This window comes from Lepidochelys kempii, chromosome 4 (genome assembly GCF_965140265.1).
Source record: "Lepidochelys kempii isolate rLepKem1 chromosome 4, rLepKem1.hap2, whole genome shotgun sequence".
NCBI classification, from domain to species: domain Eukaryota; kingdom Metazoa; phylum Chordata; order Testudines; family Cheloniidae; genus Lepidochelys; species Lepidochelys kempii.
In genome coordinates, this window is record NC_133259.1 from 50515685 (window position 1) to 50537873 (window position 22189).

The 22189-nt window shown below is 42.5% G+C and overlaps 2 protein-coding genes across 8 annotated transcripts in view; one reads left to right on the forward strand and one right to left on the reverse strand.

The window, feature by feature from the left end:
* SETD7 (SET domain containing 7, histone lysine methyltransferase) overlaps nucleotides 1-22189 on the reverse strand; it is a 56643-nt gene that overhangs the window by 17545 nt on the left and 16909 nt on the right. Inside the window, exons 4-8 of one of the 7 annotated variants that reach the window (XM_073341169.1) lie at nucleotides 20047-20236; nucleotides 18300-18381; nucleotides 16974-17091; nucleotides 16665-16822; nucleotides 1468-8194 (exon numbers count right to left, since the gene is read on the reverse strand). In XM_073341169.1, the coding sequence (XP_073197270.1) occupies nucleotides 8014-8194; nucleotides 16665-16822; nucleotides 16974-17091; nucleotides 18300-18381; nucleotides 20047-20236 (729 nt within the window). In that variant the 3' untranslated portion in view covers nucleotides 1468-8013. Of the gene's footprint in view, nucleotides 1-1467; nucleotides 8195-12446; nucleotides 12620-13562; nucleotides 13867-16664; nucleotides 16823-16973; nucleotides 17092-18299; nucleotides 18382-20046; nucleotides 20237-22189 lie in introns of those variants that run through there. The other 6 variants (XM_073341170.1, XM_073341172.1, XM_073341171.1 and 3 more) reach the window with 6 other exon arrangements.
* LOC140910404 (myb/SANT-like DNA-binding domain-containing protein 2) lies at nucleotides 8736-10885 on the forward strand. Its single transcript, XM_073341174.1, has 2 exons — nucleotides 8736-9656; nucleotides 10246-10885. The coding sequence occupies exons 1-2, from the start codon at nucleotides 9074-9076 to the stop codon at nucleotides 10422-10424; spliced, it is 762 nt and encodes a 253-aa protein (XP_073197275.1). The 5' UTR covers nucleotides 8736-9073; the 3' UTR covers nucleotides 10425-10885.

Below are 22189 nucleotides of genomic sequence, written 5' to 3' on the forward strand. Positions count from 1 at the left end.
CCAATTTATTACAGAACCCTCCAACTTCCTCCACTTTGTACACAAAGGCAGTCTCCTTGACCTGTTTGTCCACTTTTCCCACAACCTCCTGTTGTGTTTTTCCCCCCCCCATATACCATCTCCCAACTGGACTCTAAAGCCATTATAATCAAGATTTCAGTGCCCTGTACCATAGTAATACAGTAGCAGTTTTAAGCCTCTATAGACCACCACCTAAAACACTAAAATTGTACTGATTAAACTATTGCTTTAGAAAGAGATTTAATTAAATCAGTGCAATTCTCTTGTGTGAGCACTCTTAAAAATCCGTATCAGAATGGGTAATACTGATTTAGCTTAATTCTTAAATGGTATGGGGCTCAGATGCTCATTTAAGTTTTCTAATTTCTTCAGGCTACATCACCACACTAGTTGAGGAGTGTGCCAAATTTTAAAATAGGAATACTGATTTTTTTTTTTTAAAATAAAAGGCAGACCTTTTCCTTACATGCAGGAAGTTTGGGATGAATACCCGTACAAAACTGTAACCAACACATCCTCCCCAGTAATTGTGTTAAGCCAGTCCTTTTCCAAGTTTTGTCACTGACACAGTCTTCCAAGCGGCTTCGTTATCTGGGTATTGGTAGCAGCCCATTTCTTCAGTGTTATGATTATGGAAGTTCAACAGGCAGTGCAGAAGCCACACAGAGCAGAAAAAGGGCAGAGGTACAAGTAGTCTTCCTGTATACGCCTGCACAGTGGACAGCATATCCACAAGAGGACCAGGAAAATTTTTAAAAAGTGGAGATCTCACAAGGCTGAGATGGACAATAGCCTGGCTCCTTTCCACACCAACCAGATTCAAAGATCCCAGCCAGAAGGGACTGTGGTGATCATCTAGTCTAGCTTGTATAACAGGCCATAGAACTTCCACAAAATTCCGGGAGCGTATCTTTTAGAAAAACATCCTATCAGAGAATGAGCATCAGCATGAATGAGTGGGGTGTGCATGGGGGGCAAGGACGGATGAACATTTCAATGGGTATCCCAAGTACTTGTAGCATTCTGGCTACATTAGGCAGGAAGCTTCTGTGGTTCTTCCCCACCTCCCCCATGCACACCACATTGACTGCAGCAGTAAAGAGTTAGAATAGAGTTCCAGCTACAACCAAACACTTCTAAAAACATTTTAAAAGCTGTTTTGGGTAAACAAAAATCTGCTGTGTTCTTCCAATGCACAAGACACACTTCCTGTTACTTTAACATGAAAACCTAATTCCATGGGAAAGTGACTAGTACAAGAAATGTTGTCTTGTTAGTTCACTATTTTGTATTAGTATAACATAGCCCAAAAGACTGCTGAAACTGGGGCAAATTCTACCTATGCGCCACCAATAAATATGGTTGCAGGGATCAGAGCTGCATCAGAGTAATAGAAAGCACATAAAACAGGGCGGAGTGTTGGCAGTCCAAGATTTTATATTAAAAAACACAAGAGAACAGAGATTGTTCTGTTTGAATATTTTAATACCTGCATTGCTTTCATCACGCAATTAAACAGTTTGTAAGATTCATTTATCACAAATGTTTGTCAATATTTTTCCCCAGAAACATCTTTCCTACATCTGGGCACATGCACCCAAACACACTGTATAAAAAACCTCATTCATAACATGAGAGGAAGGGCAGGCATCATTCATGTAAACATCTTTCTTTAGAGTTATCCATTGTTTTAAAAGTCATAAATAAACCTAATGATGTTCAATAAGGCTCACAGTTCTAGTACAAATGTCATAAAACACCTATCAAGTTCTGTATACAAGCTAATTATTGTGGGATTCACTTCTCAAGTCACATGTAAGCTTACCCCCAGACTGGATTCTTTAGCATACCTTAGAATTCAGAGACCGAACAATTGTGGCCTAAAAAGTGTAAAAATAGCAGAAACTGTCAGAGCTGGCAGCTTAGATAAAATGGAATGGTTTCCAGTCTCAGTTTTAGTTAACTAAGTACAGTAGTTATTTTGAAATAAAATTAATTACAGTTGAAAAAAGTTTTATAGGAGAAGACTGAGACTGAAGCTTTCATTATATAATGCATATAACTGAGGGAGAATTGAAAGGTTTGTCTTAAAGATGTGATTGGCCAGGGTATTGAAATGACAGTTATATGCAACACTACATACATATTCTCTCTCAATAGCTTATCTATTAGCTACTGTAAGGATAATATGCTGCATCTCCAAATTTTAAAAGTTTCATGTATTCATTTTCAGTTATACTCAGATCTTATAAAAAGACACCCTTGTAAATCTGATTTCAAATAGAGGGGAACTTTTTTTTTTTAAAATATATTCATTCTACCATGAAAATATTTCATACAAACATCTATTTACATACAAACACGTTAAAACTTGTGAAAAGGGTTTCCCACACCTGTGGTTTTATGGCTTGAATTCATTGCTTTGAATTTATATACCTAGTTCCTTTGAAAAAAGAATGAAGTCTATTTAAAAATCAAATGTATCTGAAATAAAATTAGAGAAGGGCAGCTTCTGCTGAACTGGAGGGAAAAAGACAGACACAAGAAGGATCCACTGGATAGTTAGAAATCAGTGTTCAAAACCTTTGATCTATGACAGGTAAACATACAACCATCAATCGTGCAACAATTTTTTAAAAGTCATTTGGAATACAATTAATAATCACTACTTCCAAAATATAGTTCTAAGGCTGCTAGTTCCATAGAGATATCCCCAGATTCTCCACTGGTTTAAGTAAGTGCAAATACATTGATTCCAGTGGAGTGGTGTATGCTTATATCAGATGGGTGAAGTTGGTCCTCTGTCTCAAGTTGCCCATCCAAATACTCGAACATTAGGTTACTTATGATACTATATACATTGCCCCTGGTTTTTTAAGGACCATGTTTCAGCTAAATGGGAAATAGTGCTTTCCTTTTTTTTATTTTTTTTTTTAAATAAAAAGTTATCTGGTACCATTGGACCAAATTGAGAGGTGGCCTCCAGAGGCATGTATGGGCAGAGAGCTTTAGGATACATCTGTTGTGCAGATGAAATAAAGCCACAAAGAATCTGATCTGGGGAATCCCGTACCTCTGACCACCACCAATGTCCTCTCCAAGGGGATGTCAAGTCAAGTGAAAGTGGTCAAAATCGAAAGCTTTTCAAGGCAGAGATAATGCCTTCCTGTGTTTTAATACAGCCACTAGTGCAATGGGGCTGCAAGCATCTTCGGGTTCTACTGCAATATAAGTGACACCCACAAACTGCAGCTGGGTAAATGGGACCACACAGTATGAATAAGTAGGATCCAAAGCCAATGGAAAAGGGAAGCAGATGGGCTACATCTACCACTACCACAGACATCCAGCAGTAGCTAGAAGCAAACTAGGTGCACAGGCTGTTCTGTGCCTGAAGCACATGGTGGTGGTTGTGAATCCCCCGGTAGTCCTGCTGAGTTCTCTTGCTGCTTTGTTCACACAGGAACATTACTGTGGCTCTGATCCCTTGTTTGGGATTGTATAATGATAGTCTCCCCTTTAATTTTAAGGCCTTTTAAGGCTTAAAAAACTCTATTCACTCCATAAATGTCTAAGTTCTCACACCACAGATCATCATGGAGGTGGAGATCATCATCAAACAAGGTCCCAGATGATCTTTTGACTGTCTGTTTCACCAGTGAGCAGTTAAAAGTAGATGAGAATTTCAGAAAGGCAGAATGAAGTAGAGAATTCATGTAGTCAAATCTTTCTAACCCATTCCACTTTCCACTCAGGTTGACTAATGGTCAGCAAAACCCAACTCCAACATGATTTTGATTTTCCAGAATTATCCCAGCTCAGATTTGTCAGGTTGACTTTTGTGAATTAATTCCTCTTAACTTGAGCAAAGCTCAGCGTGACACCCTCGTCAGATTTGTAGTTAAAATGGCCAAAACCAGAGGGAGGTTCAACAGATACAGGAATGCAAGGTGGCCAAATTATGGCATCAGAATCTCCTGGAAACCCCTCAGAATCCTTAAAAGGCATGTGTTGAGCATGACTAAGAAAACAGCCTAATCCCACTTCCCTGTTCCTGAAGTCCACAAAATACACCTAGCAGCTAACATTACAGTTTAGAGCCCTTCTTCTCATGCTGCTTTGGCTCTTCTACAATTACTAGGTCTTTCAGCAACCTCAGGTTCCTCGATTTCTCTAGTTTCATAAGAGACTTGATGCTAGCTCTCCACAAACTACTGGACTCCTGATTACAATGACAAGCTGCTGTCTTGGCAGTGCTTGGTCCTAGCCAGATTACCTGGCAGAAAGACAAAGGCGATCTAGGGCACAAACCACCATAGTATTTAGGTTGAGGACTGATTTGCAAACTGCTTTATGTGCTGCTCCTTCATAAGGAGGAGCTGGGGCAATCATCTTATTACAGATACTTATTTATGGGAAGATTTTGCAGACCCTGATACAAACAAGGAGGCTGGAATTGGAGTCACACCCAAATCACAATGAGCATCTAGGTGGGGACTACATATTCTGCTGTGCCATCCTCCAGGAATAAAGAATACTATGCCACGTAGTCAAGCAGTGTTCCCTGGACAGCATGTGTCCCTATCTGTAGTTCATCTGCCTTCAATTTCTTGTAATAGGACATGTCTTTGCCAGGCTCTGAGCACAACAGTTTGCTGTCCTCATGTGAATCTAACTCTGTTTAGATTTTGGTTTCATTTCATATTAGCAACACAGTAAATGTATCCATTCTCCTGTGGGCCACTTTACATAAAGACTACTTGCCTAGAACCAGAGAGAAATTTTCTGTATAGGTCTCTTAAGTGCCACTACTCACAACTCATTTCACAAAAATATTTTACCTGAAGGTTCCACAAGTTTATCTGCAAGGTCTAGAATGGATTAACAAATTAAACTGCAGGCTACCCATGTAATTCTGAACAATCAAAGGTTATTGAGCCAACAAGGCCATTGAAACACATGAATATATATCAGACTGCATTTCAAGCCAAAGTCAGTGTCCCTGTAAAAGAAATGGGTATTTACACCAGCAATTTCCAATCCCCGAGAGCCCACAGGAGAAATGAAAAAGAATCAGACCTGACTCAAAACAAAGATGTTGATGTTATAAGATGTGTAATTGGGGAAGAACCAGCAGGAGGATCAACAGATTCTAATGGAGCAGGGAGTAGTATAGTAATGTGAAGAGAGAGACTAAGCTTTTGCTTATCATAATTATGGCACATCCTCAGACTTCAACATCCTTAAATCAGTACTTGATAATCTACTTGCCCAACACCAAAATGAATGGCTTTAGAAAAAAACCAAACAATTAAGACCATTATTTTGGCAACCTGCGGGCTTAATTCTCTATTTTTGCATTACAACAATCAAGTCTGTAAGCAGCAGAAAGCATTTGTCTAATGTTTGCCTTAAAAAACAAAACAGATCACCTCCATGAACAAAGTTCATGGGAGACAGCAGAGGCAGGAATCAAAGTGAAGCAAGAGGACTGTAGCAGACAGAACACCTTATACAAGATTTTCCAAGTGACATGGAAATGTAAGCAACCTCCCTATGGACAATTACCTAGAGTAAGTCAAATCAGTTCGCTATTCATTCATAGCAGAGTTCAGCCAGACCATTTGTGTTTCCCATTGAAACACAACCCTAATTTTCAAGATCCTTTCAACAGTTTAAAGGAAGACATGCCTCTAATAAAGAAGCAGTTACGCCTCAACATTGTGATGCTCTTAAAATGTTGATCTGTGAGGAGGCAGGAATAGTTCTAACATTCATATTTCCTTTTGAGAATCATCTGCTGAAGTGGTATTGTCAATCAGCCTTTGACAACTCTCCACTACGTGTGAGGATCAGTTTGGTCTTAGCATACCCAAGCTGAGTCACCAAAATATCATCTGTGTAGGCTACCTGCCATATATGAAGAAACACCAATGTGCCTACAGTCTCCAGAGTGAAGGAGTGGGTGTTGAAAAAACCTGCATTCTGATCTTTGCTGGGAGTGCGCCATGGAACCCAGGGCATAGACCCACCAACTGAAGATTAGCTTCTGTGCAAGCCTAAACGTCAAAGTCCTCAAAAGGCTTTGTGATCAACAATTGTATGAGCTAAATAAATAGAGCCCCAAATTAAAGAGGGCCTTACTTAAATTCCCTAACTTTGTATGTACACCACATTGAGGATCTTCACAGCATAAAATAGCAACATCATTCTTCTGTGTCTTTGGTCCATCCAATGCATTCTCTAAAAACATTAGTTCCTATACCGTCAGATGCTTTTCTCTATTTGAATTGGAAACCTGTATTCATACTAGTTTTCAGATCCAAGAAAACTGGATGGGTAGCTCTCAACTCTTAAAGCAACAGATCAAAGATGCTACTGCTCTTGTAGAAATTTAGGTCTAATTTTCCCTAAAATCTTTGTATGTCACACACACACGCAATTCTATACTCATTTAAAAGTAAGCATATTGAAAATGCATTTTAACTGTTCCTGAACTACTTAAAACCCCCAAACACAAAGGTCAGCACGATTGTAGATGCCCAAGAAGGCCCGGATTATCTAAACTGAAATGGTGGCTTTATTAATCTCTTCTACAACATTAGGCGAGATTTGTTCATTTCCAGATGAATGTTCAGGAGCCCGTTATCTGCTGAAGTAGATCTATAAACAAGAGAAGCTGACATTTTCTAAATGTCTCTTAACAATAGCGACTGATGTTTTTACATTAATTGTTTCAGTCTTTCCGTAAAACCCCTTTTGCAGTTGCTATTTGAATCTTAGTATGTCATCTATCATTAAACTCATTTACTATGCCTCAAAATGAACAAGACCAGTATGGACCATATTCTCTGCAGATGTTATACCAGTAGAGACGCTGACCCTCTATACTAACCCAGGACTACCTTCTGCCTGCAGATGCATATACTTCTACTGACTTCAAAGGCAGAATTCAGCCTTAAGAATTAGTAGCTCTGATAAGTGAGACATAGAAAGAAGAAGTCCCCCAGACACCATCCAATGCTTCCCCCCTCCCCGAACATAGGTGCTGGAAGTAAGGGTGCTGGCTTAAAGTGTTTTCCTTCATATAGATGGTTTACAGTTTGGTACGATGGCTCTCCGCACCCCCACAAAATAGTTCCAGCACCCTTGCTCCTGAATGTCAATCTTAAAAATAATAAAAAATCAAACCCCACTTTCTCATCTTTAAACATCTTCATGCAAATACATGTTAATTCATGTGCGATAATCATAATTAAACAGTGTATCCCAGCCCCAAAGGCCAAACACGTGTTTGTTTTGGACATGAACATCACTAAAACTATTTATATAAAACGCCACAAAGATCTATACACAGCACTCTCTCTCTCTCTCAAGTACACAAACCTTTTTCACTGGTCAGAAAGGTTTTCTCCTGCAAGAGAGGATTTGTAAAAAGAACAACGCTCAGATAAGAGGACCAGGGAATTAAAAACCCAGCCTCCCATACACCAATAAATAAACTGCTCTATTGCAAGATTAAGATCAAAGGTTTAAAAAGGCAAATTACACTATTAGAGAATATCAAAATATTATCATCACAAATGGCATGTATGTAAAATGCAGTCACACAGTAATGCCTAGGCCGTAGAAATAGTAACACTGAAGTCTGCTGACTAGAAGTGAATGATCTTTTCATTTTCGGTCTAATCTTTTGGCATCTTTGCATATGGTGCAGAATTAGATAAAAGCTACTAAAAATATCACGCTGCCTTGTATAGATATTTAATAATTCTTTCAGATAAGACTGGTGCAACACTAGCTAATTTAAAATCTGCTATGAATAACGCAGTCAAACCTAGTTAGTACGCAAGAAACTGGTTTCTAACACTGAATGAGAGGTTATGATGCAACAGCATGAACAAATCCCTGGTTGTCCAGTTTTCAGTATAAAGGTAGTGCATAGATCAAATTTTCTATTTCAGTTTGCTGAACTGAGAATTTTCCTGCATTTCACTTCTGCTGGGCAGCCTCGAAGGCTTTCAGTTCCACCTGGTACCATTCTGGTGCTTCTGGCCCATTCTGCCCGATGGGATTGTGATCATATCCATAAGCCACTGTTAGTTCTTCATCCTTCTCCACAGCCCTGATGGTGCGTATACACTTGACTGGGCCAAAACGAGGATGAACAAACCTAAACAATGAGGAGTATACACTGTAAATTTTAGCCCTTTAGTAAACTTTTTTTTAAAAAACACTAAACCTTCAAATGTAAATTCACGATCCCCTGCCACACAGACCCCTTTAATTAATAAATTTAATTTAATTTAATTTAACCCCTCTAATTAATATTTAAGCCATCAAATCAGTCTTGTGCCTCAAACAGTTGTTTGGCACTTAGCAATATTTATGAAACCTTGATTTACATGAATTTTAAGAAATTGTTTAAGGAGTTACTGCCTTGAACTTCAAGACTTACTCTGGTGTAAGATTTAAAAAAGGCTTCAAATACTGTGTCATGTTACATCAAAAAAAACCAACTCTGAAACTGTGACTTGGGTATTCTCAATATTCCTGTAAGATATTGATGGTCTCAAAAAAGTAGTGTCTGATTTGTGCAGGACTTACAACTACCTTCATAATAGGCCAACAATGAATATTATTTGCAACAGGGGAAGTCAATCATCCATGTTTATCTACTACAGGTTATTTACTAAGCCCTGGTCTACACTAGGACTTTAGGTCGAATTTAGCAACGTTAAATCGATTTAAACCTGCACCCGTCCACACAGTGAAGCCCTTTATTTCGACTTAAAGGGCTCTTAAAATCGATTTCCTTACTCCACCCCTGACAAGTGGATTAGCGCTTAAATCGACGTTCCCAGCTTGAATTTGGGGTACTGTGGACACAATTCGATGGTATTGGCCTCCGGGAGCTATCCCAGAGTGCTCCATTCTGACCGCTCTGGACAGCACTCTCAACTCAGATGCACTGGCCAGGTAGACAGGAAAAGAACCGCGAACTTTTGAATCTCATTTCCTGTTTGGCCAGCGTGGCAAGCTGCAGGTGACCATGCAGAGCTCATCAGCACAGGTGACCATGATGGAGTCCCAGAATCGCAAAAGAGCTCCAGCATGGACCGAACGGGAGGTACGGGATCTGATCGCTGTTTGGGGAGAGGAATCCGTGCTATCAGAACTCCGTTCCAGTTTTCGAAATGCCAAAACCTTTGTCAAAATCTCCCAGGGCATGAAGGACAGAGGCCATAACAGGGACCCGAAGCAGTGCCGCGTGAAACTGAAGGAGCTGAGGCAAGCCTACCAGAAAACCAGAGAGGCGAACAGCCGCTCTGGGTCAGAGCCCCAAACATGCCGCTTCTATGATGAGCTGCATGCCATTTTAGGGGGTTCAGCCACCACTACCCCAGCCGTGTTGTTTGACTCCTTCAATGGAGATGGAGGCAATACGGAAGCAGGTTTTGGGGACGAAGAAGATGATGATGAGGAGAAGGTTGTAGATAGCTCACAGCAAGCAAGCGGAGAAACCGGTTTTCCCGACAGCCAGGAACTGTTTCTCACCCTAGACCTGGAGCCAGTACCCCCCGAACCCACCCAAGGCTGCCTCCTGGACCCAGCAGGCGGAGAAGGGACCTCTGGTGAGTGTACCTTTTAAAATGCTATACATGGTTTAAAAGCAAGCATGTGAAAGGATTACTTTGCCCTGGCATTTGCGGTTCTCCTAGATGTAGTCCTAAAGCCTTTGCAAAAGGTTTCTGGGGAGGGCAGCCTTATTTCGTCCTTCATGGTAGGACACTTTATCACTCCAGGCCAGTAACACATACTCGGGAATCACTGTAGAACAAAGCATTGCAGTGTATGTTTGCTGGCATTCAACCAAAATCCGTTCTTTATCTCTCTGTGTTATCCTCAGGAGAGTGAGATATAATTCATGGTCACCTGGTTGAAATAGGGTGCTTTTCTTCAGGGGACACTCAGTATAGCCCATTCCTGCTGGGCTGTTTGCCTGTGGCTGAACAGAAATGTTCCCCGCTGTTAGCCACAGGGAGGGGGGAAGGTTGAGGGGGTAGTCACGCGGTGGGAGGAGGCAAAATGCGACCTTGTAACGAAAGCACATGTGCTATGTATGTAATGTTAACAGCAAGGTTTACCCTGAAAGAGTGTAGCGACTGTTTTATAAAATGTGTCTTTTTAAATACCGCTGTCCCTTTTTTTTTTCTCCACCAGCTGCATGTGTTTCAATGATCACAGGATCTTCTCCTTCCCAGAGGCTAGTGAAGCTTAGAAAGAAAAAAAAACGCACTCGCGATGAAATGTTCTCCGAGCTCATGCTGTCCTCCCACACTGACAGCATAGACGAATGCGTGGAGGCAAATAATGTCAGAGTGCAGGAAAGCACAAAATGACCGGGAGGAGAGGTGGAGGGCTGAAGAGAGTAAGTGGCGGGCTGAAGAGAGGGCTGAAGCTCAAATGTGGCGGCAGCGTGATGAGAGGAGGCAGGATTCAATGCTGAGGCTGCTGCAGGACCAAACCAGAATACTCCAGTGTATGGTTGAGCTGCAGCAAAGGCAGCTGGAGCACAGACTGCCACTGCTGCCCCTCTGTAACCAACCGCCCTCCTCCCCAAGTTCCATAGCCTCCACACCCAGACGCCCAAGAACGCGGTGGGGGGGCCTCCGGCCAACCAGCCACTCCACAACAGAGGATTGCCCAAAAAAAAGAAGGCTGTCATTCAATAAATTTTAAAGTTGTAAACTTTTAAAGTGCTGTGCTTAAAGTGCTGTGTGGCATTTTCCTTCCCTCCTCCACCACCCCTCCTGGGATACCTTGGTAGTCATCTCCCTATTTGTGTGATGAATGAATAACGAATGCATGACTGTGAAGCAGCAATGACTTTATTGCCTCTGCAAGCGGTGATTAAAGGGAGGAGGGGAGGGTGGTTAGCTTACAGGGAAGTAGAGTGAACCAAGGGGCGGGGGGTTTCATCAAGGAGAAACAAACAGAACTTTCACACTGTAGCCTGGCCAGTCATGAAACTGGTTTTCAAAGCTTCTCTGATGCGTACCGCGCCCTCCTGAGCTCTTCTAACCGCCCTGGTGTCTGGCTGCGCGTAACCAGCAGCCAGGCGATTTGCCTCAGCCTCCCACCCCGCCATAAACGTCTCCCCCTTACTCTCACAGATATTGTGGAGCACACAGCAAGCAGTAATAACAGTGGGAATATTGGTTTCGCTGAGGTCTAAGCGAGTCAGTAAACTGCGCCAGCGCGCCTTTAAACGTCCAAATGCACATTCTACCACCATTCTGCACTTGCTCAGCCTGTAGTTGAACAGCTCCTGACCACTGTCCAGGCTGCCTGTGTACGGCTTCATGAGCCATGGCATTAAGGGGTAGGCTGGGTCCCCAAGGATACATATAGGCATTTCAACATCCCCAACAGTTATTTTCTGGTCTGGGAAGAAAGTCCCTTCCTGCAGCTTTTGAAACAGACCAGAGTTCCTGAAGATGCGAGCGTCATGCACCTTTCCCGGCCATCCCACGTTGATGTTGGTGAAACGTCCCTTGTGATCCACCAGAGCTTGCAGCACTATCGAAAAGTACCCCTTGCGGTTTATGTACTCGCCGGCTTGGTGCTCTGGTGCCAAGATAGGGATATGGGTTCCGTCTATAGCCCCACCACAGTTAGGGAATCCCATTGCAGCAAAGCCATCCACTATGACCTGCACATTTCCCAGGGTCACTACCCTTGATATCAGCAGATCTTTGATTGCGTGAGCTACTTGCATCACAGCAGTCCCCACAGTAGATTTGCCCACTCCAAATTGATTCCTAACTGACCGGTAGCTGTCTGGCGTTGCAAGCTTCCACAGGGCTATCGCCACTCGCTTCTCAACTGTGAGGGCTGCTCTCATCCTGGTATTCATGCGCTTCAGGGCAGGGGAAAGCAAGTCACAAAGTTCCATGAAAGTGCCCTTACGCATGCGAAAGTTTTGCAGCCACTGGGAATCGTCCCAGACCTGCAACACTATGCGGTCCCACCAGTCTGTGCTTGTTTCCCGAGCCCAGAATCGGCGTTCCACAGCATGAACCTGCCCCATTAGCACCATGATGCATGCATTGGCAGGGCCCATGCTTTCAGAGAAATCTGTGTCCATGTCCTGATCACTCACGGGACCGCGCTGACGTCGCCTCCTCGCCCGGTATCGCGTTGCCATGTTCTGGTGCTGCATATACTGCTGGATAATGCGTGTGATGGTTGATGTGCTCCTAATTGCCAAAATGAGCTCAGCGGCCTCCATGCTTGCCTTGGTATGGCGTCCGCACAGAAAAAAGGCGCGGAACGATTGTCTGCCGTTGCTCTGACGGAGGGAGGGGCGACTGACGACACGGCTTACAGGGTTGGCTTCAGGGAGCTAAAATCAACAAAGGGTGTGCCTGTACATCAAGGAGTATTTCAGGCAGGACTGCACGGAGGGTTCCAATAAGAAATGGTGCACCAAAGTTATCGTTGTTATTGGAACAAGGAGGTTAGCCTGGCCTCTGATTGATACATGGCTAGATTAACCTCGCTGCGCCTTCTCTGTGACTGACTGCAGTGTGATCTAGACAGGGGAGGAGGAAAATGAGTACAAAACAAATCTGGTCTATTTCTTGTTCTGACCCACTCCATCTATCCTTTACATCTTTGGCTGGCAGCAGACAAAAAAGGCGCGAAATGATTGTCTGCCTTTGCTTTCACGGGGGGAGGGAGAGTGGGAACGGGGTCCTGACGATATGTACCCAGAACCACCCGCGACAATGTTTTAGCCCCATCAGGCATTGGGATCTCAACCCAGAATTCCAATGGGCAGCGGAGACTGCGGGAACTGTGGGATAGCTACCCACAGTGCAACGCTCCGGAAGTCGACGCTTGCCTCGGTACTGTGGAAGCGCTCCGCCGAGTTAATGCACTTAGAGCATTTTCTGTGGGGACACACACACTCGAATATATAAAACCGATTTCAAAAAAACCGACTTCTATAAATTCGACCTAATTTCGTAGTGTAGACATACCCTAAATGTTTTACAAGAGCACACTTCTGCTCATCTTCCCCAGGGACTCGCTGTAAGCAAGGCAGTTTTTTAATCTGTAAGTGTCCAACCCATTATAGTTGTAGGTAACAAAAGAGTACTAGAACTTCGAGGGGGGGAGGCAGAAACACCCCAAAACTAGTTTTTTCATTTTTTGTGGATTTTTCTTTTTTAAACTTTGACAGCACTTTGTATAAAAAAGATTTCACTGTTTCCCAGGAACAGTCGGCATTATCCAAAACTATTTTTAACTGTCAATTTTTTTTTTTAAAGTGCCCCCCCCCCCCCCCCGGAACATAATGCAGAAGTTTGAGAAGAACCAAAGGTCTTGGGGTCAAAATCAGGCCAAAGAGAGCCAAGAAAGCAGCACTATTGTTTTCACATGAACAATGAATAAGCAAATATTGACTTGATGTGTAGAATTCACTCAAGAGATGTGAAAGAGTACAGTCATGAGTTTTTTAATTTGCCCTTCCTGTATACTGTTTTGTGTCTAGGTAGGTTGATTCAATAAGTTCAAAATATTATCACTAAATTAACAGATTCTAAGAGTGATCATCTAGTCCAGGGGTTCTCAATGAATTTTTTTGTGGCTTCAGAGTGCAGCCATCAACTCTTGCCGGTGGCCGCTGTTCTAATTTTAACTAAAATTCCTAATTAAGTTTAAGACAGACAAATAAATATGCACATATACATGTCCAAATCATTACAATTTATTTTTTGGGGATTTTTTGCAGACAAAAATATAACATACACTTGTCTCTATTCTTTATTCGATCTAAAGAGAACAGAAACACAAATAAGGTGCTTTGCACGTTCTTGTCTTTTTGGTTGTTTATTTTGCTTTTTTGGTTGCTTTTTTAAAGACTTGCTAGCTAGTAAGTCTGCTGCTGTGAAAAGTGATATTAACAAACATCACTTTTCACAGCAGCAGATTCACTCAGCCCTGGCATGCCCAGGAACAAATCAAGCCCTGGATGGGGAGGTGGGTAGGCAGGCAGTGGGGGCCAGAGGTGATGGGGATAAAGGACGGGGGGCTGAGGGAGAGCCCAGAGCTGGAGCCTCCTGCCCACCCCAGGGAAGGTGAGGAATCCTACTCGTCCAGCATTTGTCTCTCTAGATGGGGGGCAGGACCCAACCCCGGCTGGCAGCCTTGATGGAGGTGTCACTGCTTTGCCTCCATCACTGCCCAGGAGGTTGTGGCCACAAGAAAAGCTCCTGGTGGCCACATTTGAGAAACGCTGATTTAGTCTGACTTCCTGTCTAACAGAGGCCATAGAATCTCCCCAAAATAATTCCTATTTGAGCTAGAATGTATCTTATAGAAAAAAAATAAAAAAATCCATTAAAAATTGCCAGTGATGGGGAAACTCCCCACTTAAGTTGTTCTAGTGGTTAATTACCCTCATTCTTAACAGTTTGTGACTTATTTCCAGTCTGAATTTGCCTAGCTTCAACTTTCAGCCTTTGGATCTTTTATACCTTTGTCTCTTAGGCTAATGAGCCCTTTTATCAAATTTCTGTTCCCCATGTAGGTACTTACAGCCTGTGATCAAGTTACCTCTTAACCTTCTCTTTGTTAAGCTAAAATCAACTGAACTCCTTGAGTCTAATCACTATATGGCATGTTTTCCAATCCTTTGATCATTCTCAGTGAGGGTTGCGTTTGGGGGTGCGGGCTCTGGGGTGGGGCCAGGGATGAGGAGTTTAGGGTGTGCGAGGGGGCTCCGGGCTAGGTGGGGGAGTGGAGGGAGGGGTGCAGGCTCTGGAGTGGAGCTGGGGATGAGGAGTTTGGGGTGAAGGAGGGTGGTCCAGGCTGGGATCGAGAGATTCGGAGGGCAGGAGAGGGATCATGGCTGGGGCTGGGGCGAGGCTCAGAGGTCCAGGCTCCAGGCGGCGCTTACCTCAAGTGGCTCCCGGAAGCAGTGGCATGTTCCCCATCCGGCTCCTACGCGGAGGTGTGGTCAGGCAGCTCTGCACACTGCCCTGTCCACAGGCACCGCCTCTGCAGCTCCCATTGACACACTGGAGGGAGCCACTGGAGCATGTAGGAGCCAGAGGAGGGCCATGTGCCGCTTCTGGGAGCCGTGTGGAGCGGCCCCCAACCCTGCACCCTGGCTGGAATGGGGAAGGCCCCAGGCCCTGCTCCCCAGCGGGAGCTCGAGGGCTGGCTTAAAATGGCTTGCCCACCCCTGTGTAGCCAGTGTTAATGGGTGCCATAAAAATATTTTTATTTATTTATTTATTTGCTCTATAGACCATTGCAGAGGCACTTGAGGCTGTGGCTGTGCTGAGGAGCTGGCAGGGGCTTCATGTATCTCCCATTTTCTCCCCCCCACCGCCCCCAACATCAATAGGGTTCTGACCATTTATTTCCTATAAGATTCCCTGACATTTGGAACATAATATCATATGCAGTGATCAGAAGTGGTGTGCAAAAATCATTGAAGACAAATAGAGAAACGTTGAGTGCAAGACCTTTGCAAGTTTGGCTGAAAATATATGTAATTATGTTGTTAAATTGGCAAGGATTCAGAGAAGAGCACCCCCTCCCGCAACCTAACCCCAATTTTGTGAACATTCATGGCCCGCCATATAATTTCTATTCCCAGATGTGGCTCTCAGGCCAAAAAGTTTGCCCACCCCTGTGCTAGCATAACAATACTCCTATTTTATCTCTGCCCATTCTCCCAATGGGATTTAAAATGTTGGAACCCTGAATAACTTCTCTCAGATAGAAAGGTGGGGTGGGGGGAGTGAAGGAATGTGGGGGTGCACATAGCTGTTGGCATGGGGGACCCTGTTGTGGGTGGAGGGGAGAGTATGGGCCACCCAGAACCCCTGCCATGTAGGAGGACCCTGGAATGAGTGGCACAAAACCTCTGGTGAGGGAGCTTGGAGACCCTGACATGGGAGAAAAAGGGAATAGGGGCCATAGAGAGAGTTGCTGGTGTTTGGAGGAGGAAGTTGCGAGGAGTCCCTGGAAACAGAGCGGGAAAAGGGAGGGATACAAGGAGCCCCTGGTATGTGAAATAAGTTTGGTCTCTACAAGCTACAAAGCATACCCCCCCACCCCTTACTATATTGTTTTAAAATATGTACATCCTTACACATTTGTATATGTCAACAGTTTTTCAGCTACTGAAGAGTACTAGAAAAAATTCTTATTTTTGAGGCTTCATGTTCCTAAATGATGCACTGTAAAACATTCTCTGTCAAATGCTAGGAGTGAGGCAGCCATGGCCCTATCCTTGGACAGCTAAGATTTATGTTTCAGCCAAGGATGCTGTATTTTGTGTATTTGAGAATCAATGGTCAGACACAAACGCATAATAAACATGCAATATAATTCTAAACCTGAACCTGCCCTCAATGTTTAGAGATGCTGAGCACCTGCAATGCCCACTTGATGCAAGTCTCCGGTCCAGTACACAGAGACTGCAGTGAACCTGAAGAAAGACTCTTGGATCCAGAGAGTACATCCAGCCATCTCAAAACATTGTACAAGCACAGTGCACTATAGTGCAGCAATCTCACCTCTGCAGCGTTTGGTCTGAAAAACAGGCTAATACTTACGGGTCATAGGTGCAATTAGGAGTGAAGGAGTGGTTGGCCTTATGCCCCAGCGAGGCACAATACTTGGTGGCATGGTTGTAAGGCTCTGGCACATCTATGACTGTTTCATCATCCAGGGCTATTGTGTTTCCATTGAGGGCCCAGTCTCTGCTGTCCACCTGATTTGCAAGTTAAAAACCCAGCATGTCTGGTCACCTTTTATTTGTTTTCAAAAGTTCCAGTAAGCACACACACAAAAATCTTACATGAAAACAGTTTTAAAAAAAGCAATGAAAATTCAGGCTGGTTATATTCCGCCTGCCGCCTTACCTCCTGGTGTGTAATTCGCACTCCATTGTAAAAGGACATAACCGTGCGCGAACCTGCTGCTATTTTAGAAAATAATCCTTCGCCAGCACTGGAAATGAGAGATGCATCAACATACACCCTAGAAAATAAAAAGAAAGGGTAGAAATTGGATATTTTCTTGTGGTCACATTTCAATCCTCTACACAGTATTATTACTACAGCTACTAGTGCAGAGGTTAGTAGTTCATGCCCTTTAGAAAATGCAAAAGCAAGAAGAACCCAAAACCTAACAACATTTTATTATTAGAGAAACAGGAGGACTTTTCTTGGGACATAGTTCTTAGGAAAAAGAAGTTACTTATAATTTCATTTTATTGTTCAGATGACCACCATTTTCCAGTCTCCCCCTAATGATGGTTAAACATGCAGGGACCTCCAATCCTCACTCCATGACTAGTCCAATTGAAATTCAATGGGACTACTCATGTGTGCAAGGACTACTCACTTGAGAAAGCACTGTCAGGATCAGGCCCTAGAACGCCACGTTTCTAAACAGTCACTAAGAACCTTTTGCTACATCGCACATTTAGATGTTTGTAATACCAGAAGAGGAAGATTACCATCAGGTATACAGCAAAACCTTGTAAAATGAATGGAATTAAGGCAGCGAAGACAAGCAATTCTACATGCTGTACACTGAGAAACATAGAAAGGTCATGTTAGTGACTGACTGGAATCCAGCATTCTGTAGAGAAACATGGCATGTCAACAGTCTCCCCTTTCCCCAGGGCTTTGTACTTTATTACATAATAAACCCAATCCTGCTCACTTTATTCTGGTCAACTAGACTACTCAGATGAGCAGACTTTGACCTAACCTGAATCACTATGCTTGGCATACGCATCAATTTGAGACTGATTCTGTGTTCTGAAAAAGGGAACAGTGTATTTGTGCCAGATCCTTTAAGATGCTGAGCACCCTCAACTCCCCTTGACCTTTACCTCGTAGGTAGGGCCCTTAATGAAGGGTTCTGGACTTCACTGAACAGGACTTTGCAACTACATTTTTTTAAAGTCACTTTCAAGACGTTACCCAGAAGTATATTATGTCCATGTTCGGTCTACTAGATTGCCAGTTTTTCCATGTAAATCCAAAAGAAACTTCAGTTCAGTTAAGTCTGTGCTCCACATCAGTCAAGTTCAAGGTCCAACCTGGCAAACCCTTAGACACCTGACTAGTCCTGCAATTGTTCGTATAAGTGAGGGTTTGCAGGATCGGGTCCCTAAATGCACAGCAGACCAAGAAGTTTACTGAAAGATTTTTAAATGGGAAAAAGAAAAATTCTACCTCTCTGACTCGTAAGGATCAGGAAGAAGTGCATTTGTAGAAATGCAAGATGAAGTAGATTTATCAAAACTGTATACTGGGCCTAAAAATAAATCAATACAGGAATTAAATTAATGGACAATATTAAAAGCATTTCTCTCTTTTGTTAAAGGGACACGCATTCAAGACATTCAAAAGCAAATTAAGTCTGAAAGATGAGATGAACAAAAGAAGAAACATACTTAAAAAGGATATTCCATAGAGCTGCCCGGAAACAAAATACCTGAATCCTCAGCCAGTTTTACTCCTTCTAGATTTTTCTCCTCCCAGGCAACTGAAAATAGCATATTTTATATACAAGAGCTTTAAAAAAAAACCATTAAAACAAACACAAAGAGGATCTCTATTATTAAAATTAGGGCCCATTTTAAAAAAAAAAAAAAAAAAAAAAAGGACTAATGGTTTGTGCGCCCAACTTGGACACCTTACATGGGCCAGACTTTGAGGAAGTGCTGAGCATCCACCTTCTGACAATTAAGCCCTTTCTAAAGTCTAAATTCTTGCACACTTGTATAATCAACTGTCTGATGTAATTTTGCCCCAAAATAAGCAATGCAGGTGGAAAAGGCAGGGAAAAAGCTGAGTACTTGGAAGTTTGATAAAAAGCTGTTGTCCATGGTAACCAAGTTCTAAAAATGGAGCTCTTCTTTCAGCTTTGCACACAGAGTGTAGTTGTATCCTATTTACAAAGCACAAACTGTACCCTCTCAGCTGGATTTTCTTCTTTTTAATTGTGCTATGCAAAGGTTTTTCTACCATGTTTAAAAACAAAAGGTCACTGCTGTCCTCTGGCCTGTTTTCCCCCCTTTTTCCTAATCTTTAAGTTATTTCCAGGCAGTTTAAGTACATAGATCTTTGGGGCACAAAAGTAACAGTGCTAGGATAGATCATATTTCTACTAATGATCCTTTCTTGTCCACAACTGTAAAAATATCTACAACAATTAATGAAACACCCCAAAACACTAATTGGTCAATTCACCATAGCCCTACACCTTTTGTAATCATTTACCGCAGCACTGAATTGGTGTAAGATACTATCATTCTTACATTTAGCATTTTATGCCCACACACTGGTGTAAACGACGACACAAGTTGCAGGGAAATGGTGAATCAGATTCTTTCTTATCGAAAGAAACTCATTAATCCTGATGTCTATGTCCCATGCTCTCTATTTAATGCAGTATCTAAGGGCACCCAACAGTGTTTGTACAAATCAGTACTAACAAACAAACCCAACAGATAGCAATACAGTTAGGACTGAATCATGACCCTTCCTTGCTTGTTTGTTCGCTCATTTTAACAATATGTCTGTCAACACGAAGAGTCATTATAAGCTAATTTTCCAGCTGGCATGGGGAAAAAAGTGAATTTAAGGAGTGAACTGGATGGGGCAAATTTCCCAGACTTTTCCTCGACCTTCCCCTCCCACTGTAACCTCCCACAGGATGTCTGCATTTTTCAGAGCAGTGGACAACACTGGAAATACACACCCACCCAACCTAACTTACAAAAGTCCTCATTAATGTTCTGTAATAGAAAAAAAATCTGGTGTTCTCCCTAATTGATTCCTCCTTACCAGTCAGACCTTACAAACCCTCAAGGGGAATATTCAGAGTATGGGGACTGAGGTGAAGAAAGAATGAGACACATAGACCAAAGAAGATATTTTTTTGTCAGTGTACAAGCTGCACATCAACTGAACTTACTGCCTGGTATCAGTTCAAAGTGTGGCTTTCCTTCCTCTACAGATGTAAGAGTTGCCAGTTTTGCTTCTATCATTTCTCCATCTATGAACCTTCCATAATATGCAGTCTTCTCATCAGGGTACACATAGGCTATTTTTTCCCCCGTCATCTCCCCTTCTTCATTCACTTCTCCTACAAGGCTGCCTCCATCCTGAAAGAGTGTCCAAAAGAAAAAAGTTTTTAATTATAATATATAATAAAAGAGCTGGCTATAAAAATAAAGTATCGGAGAAGGTCCTTGACGTAGTTTACTGATAGGGTTAAAACTAGTTAGTAAGGAATCTATATAGCCTTGATTAAAATAAGACACTTTTATTCCAAACTAAACTGTCCACACACAGATGCACACTGAAAGAACGAAAGGTGTAAATTAAAACTCATTTCATTATTTCAGTGCCAGGAGTAATTCCAATCAATGGAATTACACCAGAAGAAAAAAAACTGGTGTAAAATCTGAATTAGGCCTTCTGTCCTGTAGGTAAGTAGAAACCACAAGGACTTCCCTTCCACTTGAAACAAACATTGAGATTTCAAACAAGTAGGGGTAACAGAGCTAGGCAGTGGCCCAGGGCACTAAAAACCTAATGCATCCTGCCTTGTCACATTTTGCAAAAATGGTTCAGTGCTGGGGGGGTGGGGAGAAGAGAGAGAGGAGGAGGAAGAATAAGAAGTGCTGCTTTGTATATTGTTATATGATGGTACATCAGAGGACTGAAGCCTATAAAGCATTATGGATATATATTGGAGGTCTGGGAAGTAATTAGGAGTGGCACTGGAAGGAATGAACAGAATAAGAACTACAATGGAGACGGTGAGAGAAGAAACTAGAGGAAAGGCAATGAATTTGGGGAGAGAGAAAAGGGGACAATGGAAGGAAAAAACCATCCAGAAAACTGGAGAGAGTGGAATACCAAAACCCCAGAAAGAGAGTGCCTTGTCAGTTGCAGACTTTGAATCACCACTTCCAGCATTCAGATGGAAAGAAGTGGCAGGAGCAATAAATAAGATCAACTCACCTGAACAAAAGGAAAGAAAAAATGAAAAACAAGAGACTAAAAAGAGAGTTACAAGTAATTATTTCTTTTACTACCAATGCTTCCAAGCAGCATTTATTTTTCAAAGTTTTCCATGGAAAAGACCCCTAGCCACTCCATCTCCTCCATCTCCTGTTGACAGCTCCCAGCAATGTGAGCCCCTTTCCTTTTCAACTCTTCTTTCTTCCACCCCAACCATGTCATTTCAGCACGAGAGACTGTTGCTGTGCCAGTCCAGAGCTACCTACTGGAGCTTACCTACTGAATATCAGGGAGCTTAAATGGGTTATAACTCCCAACTGTTGGGTATATTTTGCTTCTTCCATCCCCAAAATTACATCTCACCAATTTTGGGGGAAGACTTCTTCCTGGCTGCAGGAATGCCACACAGAGAGAGACACTGGATTATGTACCATACTGCCCAAGTACAATGGTTGTAGAGTTTCTAAGGCCTAGTCTTCAAGACAAAACTATCTTTAAACATGGGTATGGCTTAATGATGTTACAGGTTTTCTGTCCATAGAGGTACAAATGAAACATGTTACAGCATATTTTGACAACAGCTATGTTTAAACAGTTATTTTTGGAGCAAAAATGGCATCTTAGAGATCACTTCTCATCCTAAATTCCATCCTGACAATTAATGCTAGCCAGACTGTTAGGAATGAACTTTCCAGGACTTGCAGCAGAGTTCTATCATTAGGAACTTGAAGGAAAAGTATGTGACCTTCACGGGCAGGTGTATTTAATTTTTTGCTTTCACTTGCACTCTGTTCTTGATCACAGATAATTGCTATTGGTATTTCCCTGGCAGCCTCAATTGTAGTTTTAGTTACCTAATTCACAGACTGGACAGCAGTAAGTTAGGTTTTTAATTCCTTTAAGAAATACCCAATGGTCACAGCATTTGAGAGGCACTAAATATGCATAAAGATGTAACACAGAAGGAGCTGCCTCTTGCCTCGAGAGAATTCAATCTACTGGGTAGATAATTGTGTACAGAAGTCTTCCACTCCAACACTGCCTTTCGTTTTCCACACCCGAAGTTCTTCAGGCCTTTGGTGGCATGC